Source organism: Protomyctophum bolini (assembly GCF_963924005.1).
Source record: "Protomyctophum bolini genome assembly, contig: SCAFFOLD_656, whole genome shotgun sequence".
Lineage (NCBI taxonomy): Eukaryota > Metazoa > Chordata > Actinopteri > Myctophiformes > Myctophidae > Protomyctophum > Protomyctophum bolini.
The window spans coordinates 7,082-20,018 of NW_027665383.1; the positions used below are offsets into that span (position 1 = coordinate 7,082).

Sequence of the window (12,937 nt, forward strand, 5' to 3'; positions counted from 1 at the left end):
CAACCTCCGTGGTGAACAAACAAAAAATAATATCTCTCTTCCTCTCAATAATGCGCTCGCTTCCCTGCACACCAGAACACCAAGTAAACACAAGATATCCCATAATACTCCTCAGCACGCCAACACAGTTAAAGGAACAATCCCCCTCAGGGCTCGAAATAGCGACCATTTTGGTCGCATATGCTCCCGAAATTTGATCAATGCGACCAATAAATATAATTAGGAGCACCAGTGCGATGGGGAGAAAACAATCTGGTGCGCCTTTTTTTCTCTCCAAAAACCAGGTTATTTACCCCTCTCTCTCTCTCTCTCTCTCTCTCTCTCTCTCTCTCTCTCTCTCTCTAGTCAGTCAGTCAGTCAGCCAGCCAGCCAGCCAGCCAGCCAGCAAGTGCATGAGATGACAGTCAACCATTTTGTCCTATCAAACGTGAGCTTTCATGTGCCCAACACGCATGCTAATTTTAGATTGGTTAAAGTAGCCTTAAAGCCCGCCCACCCTCTTCCTTTCCTATAAGCACAGAAAGGAAAAATAAGAAGAAGCTAAGCTAGTGTGCGAGTTACGTTGAAGATGAAGATGAAGCGAACTATTGTTGATTTTTTTAGGACGCCACCGCCTGCTGTTCTAAATGAAGTCAATAGTGTAGTCGCTGACGCTGTTGACATTGTCGTTGATCACAGCGATGCCGACGAGAATGCCAACAGACCACCTGTAGCTATAAGAAACCGAAGAGAGCATATTGCTTTAGGAAAGAATGGCTAAAGGAATTTGAGTGGCTTCAGTTTGAGGACGGGGCAAATGGGCAATGCACTGTGTTCATTGCAAAAAATGCCCGGAGATGGCAGGTAAAACTGCATTTGCAACTGAGACAAAACATTTCAAACATGAGAGCTTAACAAAACACGGAGGCAGCACGAAACACAACAGATGTCGGGACAAATGTGTTACCCCAAAAAGTAGGATTGGTCGACAGAATGCTGCTGCTCTCTCAGCCCAAGAGGCAGAGCTGAAATTTTAATTCAATACTGCATACACCATAGCTAAAGAAGAGCTAGCCTTCACTAAGTTTAAACCTTTTATTAGTTTACAGAAAAAGAACGGCATTGACATAAACATGACTTAAGTTACGCCAATGATAAGTCATGTGCCAACATCATTGGCGTGATTGCAGACACGTTACTGCTGGCCCCAGGACAATGCACGACTTAAAAATCACACCTATGTGAAGTGAGGCGCTCTTTATCATTATACATCATCTCACGAAGAACTGAATTCATGTGATTGGTTGGTTAAATTTGTCATTTGGTGGACATTTGATGAGACCTGTGGGGACAACCCGGCATGTGATGATCAACTCTGCAGTGCTCAGTGCTACATTATGTATTGCGTTAATATATATATTGTCTGTGCTCCTTACTTTTTTGGTATGTGCTCCTAATTTTTTGCTAGTGCTCCTAACTTTTTAATTTGGGAGCACTGGTGCTACCAAGAAAAAAAAGTTAATTTCGAGCCCTGCCCCTGCATATACCTTAGGGTTACAGTCTGACCCCCTCCGTACACATCCGAACGGTATTAGCCGGAAAACGTTCTCACTAATCCCGCCCACGTACAACCTTTCCGTCTTAGTTTTTAGTCGACAAAATCAACACTGCATCTGAAGTGGACTCCGGAGCGAGGCAACTATCTATTTAAACTAGAACATGTTTTATTCATTATTGCGAAAGATGTCCCCCAAATGTAAATTATTAATTTATTATATTATTATATAATTATTAAAAAAAATTCATCAAACTTTATTTTTTTAACATATTTTTTAGTCTTAGTCCTAGTAGTACAAAGTAGTAGTGAGGTTGAAATCTATTTTTTGCAAGTAGAAATTAATGCGGGTCTTAGAGGGGCACTTTGACAACTAATAACATCCTATCCTGTGTTGCGTGAGCAGAGCTTCTTGTTTTTAGACAGTGGGGGAGATGTCTGTGGAGCGAAAAGGAGAAAAAAAAGGGCCCCTGAGGCCCAAGGGCTGCTGCTTGGGGGGCCCCTGAGGCTAATTTTTAGTTCCGTTTAAACATTGCTTAGATATTAACTGTGTTCATAGTGTGTTTTAGTTTGCATCTAAGTTCTGTTGTTTTAACTACATTTGTCAGTATTAACAATTCGTCACTTTCTGTATAAAAGTTAGGCCTCCGGGCAGAACAGTAAGAAGAGCTGTTTCCTGGTCCCGCCTCTATCGAACCGGAAATAAACAGACCTCAGATCTCATTGGTCAAAAGTCAGGAAACGCCTGTTTCATGTCCGGTGAGGAGGCGGGACTCCGGAATAGCATATAGACAGAGTGCCAGGGAAAATTGGGGGTGGCTTTCGGATCCGGTGGTACTGCTCTTTGGACTACAAATACTGCTCGTGTGTCATGATCCGGAGCTTCCAGGATCTGTTTTTGGTGATCCTTTGTTTATTCCTTTTGCCTTGAAGTGGACTCGCTTTCCTGCAAATAAAGCCGTGTTCTTCAAAACCATCTGCGCTGTTCTGAGTGTCTTCCTGTACGCCGTTACACTGTGATACTGTCCGTCAAAACGGGAGATATACACCTCACCATCTTGGAGTGTTTGGGGACGACCGGTACCACAATGGATGACTTGACTTGAAAAATTAGTATTTTCTTCTTCTTTTTTTGGGGGGGGGGGGAGGGGGGGGGGTTGGCCTCTCCTTCTGCACCATACTCCTTGCCGTTTCACGCATGCGAGCTCCTATTTTTAAAAGAAATCCCGGCGCCATCACTAATTAGGTCTAACCTGGGCATTGTTCTTAAGGACATGGGAATATCTGATGACTTTGATCTCGGGTTTGACGGCACGAAGATACTCCTGCCACAGATACTCCGGGGACAAAATCTTGGAGGGTTTATTGACGTACATGTATCTGTTGAGGTGGCTCTCATCGTGCCACAATGCTTCTATTCCCTGCTGGGCGTCCAGATCAAAGTTGTGGCGGCAGGTGGACGCCAGATGCTGGACGTAAGGCAGCTCGCCCCCAAACACGGCAGCGGTGTAGTAGTAGTCCCCCTCGTGAGGGGCCATGTAGGCCTTTGAGGCCGGCCTACGTTCATAAGTGAACTCACTGGGGTGGGCGGCGTAAAACCCTGGGTGTAACACGGCGACCAGCTGGCCCAGAGTCTCCGTGCCCCACCGAGCGTGGAACTTAGAGTCCACGTCCATACAGAAGATGTAGTCGGCGTGGCCTCGTAGCTCCGTTGCTATCAAATCGTCAATATACGCCATTCTTCCGGCCGATATGTCCTGCCAGCGTGCCAACGCTGGAACGGACCTGACGAACAGCTCTCGCCCGGCGGCCATCTCCACGGGAGGAACTTCATCGGGTCGGTCCGTGAACACATAGTAACGGACCTTGGCGGCGCCCTGCGCGAAGAAATGGTGCTCCGCCGTCTCGAGAAAGTCCTTCAGGAAGGTGGTGTACTTTCCTACGGCGAAGACTGTCAAGGCGACAGTGGGGGCACGTGATTTGTGCATGGCGTCCAACAGCACGGGGTCAAACGTCTCGTCCCACACGATGGGGGCTTGCCACGGCGTCACATGTCCGATGTCGGCACGCCGGTCTCGCAAGACGCTGGGTTGCCCGGGCCCAGCCGCAGTGGTTCCTTAGCCTGGGTCGGTCCAGCTCGCATTTCAAGGTAAGGCCATGTTAGAACCAGCAGCAGGCCCAGCAGAATTATTGTTGACAACACGAAGGGCCTGCAGTATCTCTTATGAAATCTCATCTTCCTTCCTTCCTTCCTGACAGCAGTAACGATTAATCCTTCACCCCGAGGTCTTATAGATTTCACCAAAGATATCTTTGTCTGTGTTACAATTGTAAAGAGACGTTCCTTTTTTGGTTGTTTTGCATAATATATAGACTCAAGACTTACGATGTCAATGACGTCAGCGTCAATGACGTCAGCGTCAATGACGTCAGCGTCATTGACTTGGAACTGTCAGGTGCAGGGAACGGACGGAGGAGGAGGAGCGGTCTATTGGAAAACATGGCTTATTCCCCAGTATAAGAGAGACACTTGGAGAGAGAGGTTTTGTGTGTGTGCTACTCTGTTGTTGAGTGTGTAAACGGTGACAGGAGGACCGAGAGAGAGAGAGAGAGAGAGAGAGAGAGAGAGAGAGAGAGAGAGAGAGAGAGAGAGAGAGAGAGAGAGAGAGAGAGAGAGAGAGAGAGACGGAATACCGGTGTTCCCTGAGATTTTTAGGCTATGAAAAGTGTTCCCTGGGACAAAAAAGGTTGGGAAACACTGATTTAAAGAATGTCAGGCTGTGGTGGAGAGTCATTGAGGGAAATTAATGCATGCACAATTTGAACGCATATAACACACACACACCGATGTGCACAAACATACACCTGTCCTGCACACACACACACACACACACACACACACACACACACACACACACACACTATTATTAAGCAATTTTAAGAGAGAAAGAGCTTCATGACTCATTTGTTTTAATGACATTGGCATTTCAGTGGCATCCACCATCCACCGTCTGGAGTAGAACCTCTGGTCTTAGTTCATTAACTTCGCCTAACCCTAATCACCTCCCTCTCTTCTTCTAGAATGCCCAAATGTGTCTTAAATGGCCTACTTTCAGAGCTCCAAAAGTTAATGCCAACCTTTTGACACAAATATGCATGGTGCCAATTTCAGAGCTTCTGAGCCAAAACAAATGAATGAAGGTGGAATGCAAATCACTTTAACCCATTCTGGGCTGGCCTGGAACCCCTTTTGGTGTTTTAAGCATTATGTTATGCTTTATAGCTATTGAATAATAGCAGACTACAAGCTCATATAGCGTGTTATAATTTAGTCTTAGACTTATAGTTCCTCCCGTTCCTGTGCCAGTGTGCGGATTAGGAAACTTGATCGACCAGAAGAACCTGTTCCTCATTGACAGTGATGTAATTTACTGTTTTTACCCATTCATTAAAACCCATGAAAGCATCTGTCAATTCAATTCAATTCAAAGGGCTTTATTGGCATGAGAAAACATACGTTTACATTGCCAAAGCAGAAAGAACAATAAGATTTTTAACCAGTTTAGCCATTTTTTTACACATTACTTTGGCTATTCTTTATAAAATATTGAGACGCCAATCTTTGCTTCTGGGGGTCCCTGGAACAAAGATTGGCGTCTCAATATTTTATAAAGAATAGCCAAAGTAATGTGTAAAAAAATGGCTAAACTGGTTAAAAATCTTATTTTTGAGATGGTAGTCAGTGGCCAAATATATATATGTTGGGGGTCCTTGACATGAAACAGTTTGAAAACCACTGACATAATATTAGAAAGAAATGTCTTTCAGAAAAGTGTGTGACATATTTTGTAGAATCTGCCTGAGGTCTAAAATGGGTTAATGCAATGAAATACACACTCAATGTCATGTGCATTTTGCATTTACCGAAAGGGACGTTTTCAGGACAAATAACTTCCCTCAGAGCGTTCATATTGTTTTCATCTTCCGCTTTTTGTTGACTTTAACCTTTCCAACCGGTCGGTCGTACGACTAAGTGTCCTTGAGCAAGACTCTAATTACGCCCGATGTGCAGGTTGGAGCCTTGCATGGTTTCCCCCGGCATCGGGGGTGTGAATGTGTGTGTGAATGTGTGTGTGTGTGTGTGTGTGTGTGTGTGTGTGTGTGTGTGTGTGTGAATGGGTGAATGAATGTAATGCACAGTCTCTGTAAAGCGCCTTGGATAAAAGGCAGCTATTTGAATGCACCGTTTACCATTTATTATTTTAAACAGAAACTATACACTTTCAGGTTTGGGATACCGATGTTAAAACCGTCACTTTTAAACACTGCAGGCCAGTGTATTTTCCGTCGACTAAAACTATGACGAAAAATGTTCGTCGACTACCTTTTTTCACTGACGGAAACTAAATGAAAACTAAGCTACGACGACTAAAACTAGGACTAAAATATACTGATAATTTCGTCAACAAATAAAAAACTAGAAAAAAATGTTAGGAAGGGACTAGTGGACAAGAGATCCACTTATGAGTCATTTTACACTTGGTTGCATGCTGAAAATAGCAGATCTACAAGCTTGTAGATCGGCTATTTTCAGCAAGTGTAAAATGAGTCATTACGACAGCACCAAGGCCAACCAAAATACATTTTAGTCGACTAAGTCAACTGTAGATTTAGTCAACTAAAATCTTATGTTTAGTCGACTAAAACTAGACTAACACTAAAACATTCCAGGTGACTAAAATGTGACTAAAACTAAATGAAAACTATTCAAAAGACTGACTAAAACTAAAATCAAAATTTGCCGGTAATAAACATCTATATAAATGTGGAATCAAGTCAGCTGCCAAACACAGTCAGTGGCTGCAGGAGATTTGGGAAAAAAATGCGTTGCTGAGGAGACGCTGGAGCGGAATTGGGCCTGAAGAAAACAGCGACCTTGGACCTTGATCGACCAGAAGAACCTGTTCCTCATTGACAGTGATGTAATTTACTGTTTTTACCCATTAATTAAAACCCAGGAAAAGCATCTGTCACTTAAGATTTTTAACCACTTTAGCCATTATTTTATATACTTTGGCTATTCTTTATGAAATAGTGAGAATTTGTACACATATATTTAAAGTGAAAAATATCTTTGCTTCTGGGGGTCCCTGGAACTAAATATTTTGAGATGGTAGTCAGTGGCCAAATATATATATAATTTTGGGGGTCCTTGACATGAAACAGTTTGAAAACCACTGACATGTTTTTCAGAAAAGTGTTGATATAAAATGATATGCACTCAATGTCATGTGAATACATTACAAAAGCTACAGTGTCTCAAAAAAGGAAGTTTTCAGGACCGAGTGAGAAATAAATAACTTCACTATTCCCCTCAGAGCGTATCATATCATTTTCATCTTCCGCTTTTTTGTGACTTTAAACTTCCAAGTCGTAAACGACGAGCACAGTTCGACCATCGACTAGAATGGGTGAAGACACGCAGCGTGCAGGCAAGCCAGATCTGACCACCGCCGCCGTCAACGCCACGGTCAGATATGGCCCAGGGCCGGCCAGAGAAGACCGAGGAGACTGGGAAGACAGAGTAGTGGACATCTACATCTACCCTGACCGCAACAACCCCACCAACCAGGCCGGGAACAACCCCAACCAGGCCGGGAACAACCCCAACCAGGCCGGGAACAACCACAACCAGGCCGTCAACAACCCCAACCAGGCCGGGAACAACCCCAACCAGGCCGTCAACAACCCCAACCAGGCCGGGAACAACCACAACCAGGCCGTCAACAACCCCAACCAGGCCGGGAACAACCCCAACCAGGCCGTCAACAACCCCAACCAGGCCGTCAACAACCCCAACCAGGCCGGGAACAACCTTAACCAGGCCGGGAACAACCTTAACCAGGCTGTCAACAACCCCAACCAGGCCGTCAACAACCCCAACCAGGCCGTCAACAACCCCAACCAGGCCGGGAACAACCCCAGCCAGCCCGGCAACAACCCCAACCAGGCCGGGAACAACCCCAAACAGGCCGGGAACAACCCCAGCCAGGCCGCGGCACGGAACAACACAGCACAACAGCAGCATGGAGGTATATATACACCGTTATAACTGTATACTGTATTAACCCATTCTGACCTGAGATCAGATTCATACGAGGTTTACACTGGACACACACTGGGTCTGATTAACCCATTCTGACCCGAGATCAGATTCTAAAAAAATGTCAGTCGTTCTTCCGATTTTTCAAAAATAGCTAAAGCATAACATGATGCCGGGTTCCCGTTCAGAATGGGTTAAACCCGTAACTGTATTCTACCAGTTATTTTTTTTAGATGTTTTTAATGGTGTGTTGTTTCTTCTGTTTTTATTGATTTGCTCTAAGCACTTTGAGATTCTGACGAATATAACACATTTAGGCCTGACGTCGAAATTTAAAAAAAATTAAAATGTCTTTACTTCTAAATCATGAAAGAGATCTAAAAAAAACCCTCAAGTTTCTAAAGCAGTGGTTCTCTGTTTCATGTCAAGGACGCCAACAAATACGTATATGTATTTGGCCGCCGACCACCATCGGAAATTATTATTATTATTATTATTAATATTATTACCCAGCATTCCATGGGAAGCAGCGATTGTGGGGAGGCTGCCAGTGTTGTTTTCGTCGACTAAAACTAAGAGGAAAAATGTTCGTCGACTACCCTTTTCCACCGACAAAAACTAAATGGAAACTAAATTAAAACGAATAAGCTATGATGACTAAAACTAAGACTAATAATACTGTCGATTTTGTCATCAAATAAAAACTAAACTAAAATGGTAGGAAGGGACTAGTGGACAAGAGATCCAGTATAAGTCATTTTACACTTGGTTGCGTGCTGAAAATAGCAGATCTACAAGCTTGTAGATCAGCTATTTGTATTTGTAAGTGTAAAATCAGTCATTACGACAGCATCGAGGCCCGCCAAAACACATTTTAGTCGACTAAATCAACTGTAGATGTAGTCGACAAAAATCTAGTGATTTTTTTGTCGACAAAAACTAACACCAACAGGTCCAACACTAAAACCTTCCAGGTGACTAAAATGTGACTAAAACTAAATGAAAACGTTTCAAGAGACTAAAAAACTACTGACTAAAACTAAAATAGCAACTTGCTGCCAAAAACAACACTGGAGGCTGCATTTAATTTTGTTCTTCGGTGTCTTATGAGGCCTGGAGAAGAACTCAGATTTGTTTTGGATGTCTGAATGTTGAATATTCAGTTGGCTGTTCACTAAGCACTGTTGTTTTTGGCAGCAAATTGTGATTTTAGTTTTTGTCATAGTCCCTTGAATAGTTTTCACTTAGTTTTAGTCACATTTTAGTCACCTGGAATGTTTTAGTGTTAGTCTAGTTTAAAAAAAAATATATATATATATCGTCAGGATTTATATCGATATACGATATTGTTACATGCCTAATAAAACTAATAGGTATGTCTTAAAAAAATACTCATAAAAATAAAGTTGTGAGCTTGTAGATCTGACATTTTCAACCCATTTAGACCTGAGGCCAATTCTAAAAAAAAAAAAAATGGCTTTGAAATCCTAAAAGTTTTCAGAAAAGCCTATGTTTCTATGTCGGCGGTGCTCAACTTTTTTCACGTCAAGGACCCCCAGAATTATATGTAATTGGCCGCCGACCCCCATCTGAAAATATGTTGTTCCAGGGACCCCCCCCCAGAAGCAAAGATTTGAGTTAAAAATGTTCGCTCTGAAAGAATATATATTCAAAGATTTTTTCAAAAATAGCTTATCTACAAGCTCGTAGATCTGCTATTTTTCAATAGCTAAAGTATAACATAATGCTTAAAACACCAAAAGGTGTTCCCAGCTTGAATGGGTTAACAAAAAAAATAAACGTAACGTAATCCATCATGTGTGTTTTTCAGGCGGTGGCGAGTCAAAGCAGAACGGTTTCAAAGCTGTCGCGGCGTGGGCGGGGCTGCTGTGTCTTCTCCTATTGGCTGGCATCATTGTCCTGCTCATACTCTGTGAGTAGCATATCTATACACACTATCTGTAACAGCCACGGTTTGACTCACAGATATACTGCTGATGGCTGTTGTATTTCCAATTTTTACATATTTTTACATCTACTCCGCTACATCTCAGACGCAAATATTGTACTGTTAACTACACTATAATTATTTTAAAAAACTTCTAGTTAATTTGTAGATTTTGTAGACAATTTTGAAAATACCAATCTACAAGCTCACAACCTGACGCTTTGTGACGCCTTGTGAGCTTGTAGATCTCAAGAGTTTTTATACATTTTGGGACATAAGTGCTTTTACTTTTAGTACTTTAAAGGGATTGTGACATTTAAAAAAAGGTTTTGGAATTGTTCTTATTTTTTTTTGGTTTTCTAATCTCAATTGCACCCAAAAAACATGAACTTTTAACATTCAGTAGATTTTCTGTGATCTGGGGTTTTCTGGCTCAAACAGGTGCTCTGATTTGCCGGCAGTTTGTGATGTAAGAGCCTGCCAATCCCATATATGTCAATGGGATTTGCCAGCAGATGTCACTGTTTTCACTGTGTTGCCTGTTTTCATTGTAGCTCAAAAGGCTTCCAAACCCCAAAGAAAACTTCAGACCACAGAAAATCCACTGAATGTTCAAAGTACAGGTTTTTTAGGTGTAATTGAGGTCATAAAACCTAAAAGAAAAAAACAAAAACAAAAATAAATGAAAATGAATGTCATAAAACCTTTAAGTACAATTTGATGCCAATACCTTTGTACTTTTTCCCCAAGCAAATTGAATACTTTAAACCTGATCCCTCCCACCTCTCCACTTGGCAGTGGACAGTTCCTCCACCATGAACACCAGATGTCTTTCTGCAATAGGTCCTTTTGTCTCTTCGTCAAATGAAGAGATTCATTAGATCAGAATAAAGTTGAATTGTAAACTTTAATCTGTTCATTTATTCTCCTTCTTACAGATTGTGCGTTGATTAAAGACAAAAACATCCTGCAGTCTAGTTTTGATGAGTTAAAGACCAGACATGACAACATGACTGAACAGAGGGACCCGGACCAGTGTAAGACTAGCTTAGACCAGTTAGAGACCAGACTTGACAACATGACCAGACTGGAAGGCCAGTGTGTTGACAACATGACCAGACTGAAAGACCAGTGTGTTGACAACATGACCAGACTGGAAGACCAGTGTGTTGACAACATGACCAGACTGGAAGACCAGTGTGTTGACAACATGACCAGACTGGAAGACCAGTGTGTTCACAACATGACCAGACTGGAAGACCAGTGTGTTGACAACATGACCAGACTGGAAGACCAGTGTGTTGACAACATGACCAGACTGAAAGGCCAGTGTGTTGACAACATGACCAGACTGAAATGCCAGTGTGTTGACTACATGACCAGACTGGAAGGCCAGTGTGTTGACATGACCAGACTGGAAGGCCAGTGTGTTGACAACATGACCAGACTGAAAGGCCAGTGTGTTGACTACATGACCAGACTGGAAGGCCAGTGTGTTGACATGACCAGACTGGAAGGCCAGTGTGTTGACAACATGACCAGACTGAAAGGCCAGTGTGTTGACATGACCAGACTGAAAGACCAGTGTGTTGACATGACCAGACTGGAAGGCCAGTGTGTTGACAACATGACCAGACTGGAAGGCCAGTGTGTTGACTACATGACCAGACTGGAAGGCCAGTGTGTTGACATGACCAGACTGGAAGGCCAGTGTGTTGTCATGACCAGACTGAAAGACCAGTGTGTTGACAACATGACCAGACTGAAACGCCAGTGTGTTGTCATGACCAGACTGAAAGACCAGTGTGTTGACTACATGACCAGACTGGAAGGCCAGTGTGTTGACATGACCAGACTGGAAGGCCAGTGTGTTGTCATGACCAGACTGAAAGACCAGTGTGTTGACAACATGACCAGACTGGAAGGCCAGTGTGTTGACATGACCAGACTGAAAGACCAGTGTGTTGACATGACCAGACTGAAAGACCAGTGTGTTGACAACATGACCAGACTGAAACGCCAGTGTAGACCAAGGTCAGACTATACATGTAGATAACATGACATGTAGATGGAACACCACTGTCGGAACCAAAGTAAGATTTTACCCTCATTCTTCTACTCTTCATTTCATCAAACATTTTAACATTTCACATATTTCCTCCCAACAATGTTTTTCTATTATGTTATTAAACGCTATAGAAAATCACACCTGTGTGAACTGAGTGGTGCAACTTCTCTCTCTCTCTCTCTCTCTGTAATTAGCACTAGGCAACAGTGCAACAATCTCTCTCTCTCCGTTTCTAGCACAACAGCGACACTTTTGCCCCTACTGGTACTCAGTCACACATAGCCACACACACAGCCACACACACATAGGTGAACACGGACATTGCTGTTCCTTGGAGTGGTTGCACCACTCAAAAATAAAATTATGCTGTGCCTGTTTTTTGCGTTTTCGTAAATTCGTTTATGAAACACTGTAGCATAATTATGCATTCACATATCAAGAGTATGTATCATTGTATTAACCCATTACTACCCGAGGCCGATTCTACCAATGTTTTCTAAATCCTAACAGTTTTCTGAAAAACGTATATGAATTAAATGTATAAACTTTATACTTCTACAGGTGGCGAAATGTTCCCAGGCCAGCATGTGGGCCCGCCTCAAACCATCCCAACTTTGGATTTGTGAAATACCGGTAGTTGACAAATCACGCCCATGTAAAGTAAGTGGTGCAACTCCTGTTGCACCACCCCCCTTCCAAAAGGGTTGAGAAATGACAGAGTTACCGTGTGGGGGTCCCTCTACTGTACCCTCTACTGTACTGTACTGTACTGTACTGGCACACCTGAAATCACCATATATAGAGTGTGTGCGTATGTGTTTGTGTGTGTGTGTGTGTGTTAGGTTGCGCACAGGTGGTGAAAAACAATCGTGCTGTTTTCGTGCTCAGACGCACCCACCCACCCACACACACACATAGCTCCGTAACAAAAAAAATACCCAAAAGGTAGTTATTTCAGGTTTTTGTTTGTTTGTGTCAGTTAAAAAAAAACGGTTAGTCCCAATACTTGATTCTGATTGGCTGGTTACCGCCACGTGACCGTTGTAAATCTCACCGATAATCCACACCTTCAATCACTTCATATCATTCCCAGCTGATCCCACAGCTCTGTAGCTGAACTGGGGAAGGGGAGCGCTTGATTGCCTTACACACACACACTGGCCGTGCGGGCGTCTATAAGCACCGCCCGCGCTCATATGACTGTGAATGTGTGGCTCCAGGCAGCCCCGTAAAGACATCAAGCGCTATTCTCCCGTCGAAGACGTACCTATACACCTCTCAGCT

At 43.1% G+C, this 12,937-nt stretch overlaps 1 protein-coding gene across 1 annotated transcript; it reads right to left on the reverse strand.

The window, feature by feature from the left end:
- Positions 1-1,918: 1,918 nt before the first annotated feature.
- On the reverse strand, positions 1,919-3,973 carry LOC308312293 (histo-blood group ABO system transferase 2-like; the record flags this gene model as incomplete). The annotated part of the gene is made up of 3 exons (XM_080794658.1): positions 1,919-1,972; positions 2,788-3,619; positions 3,921-3,973. The coding sequence occupies 3 exons, from the start codon at positions 3,971-3,973 to the stop codon at positions 1,919-1,921; spliced, it is 939 nt and encodes a 312-aa protein (XP_080650784.1).
- Between the last annotated feature and the right edge of the window lie 8,964 nt (positions 3,974-12,937).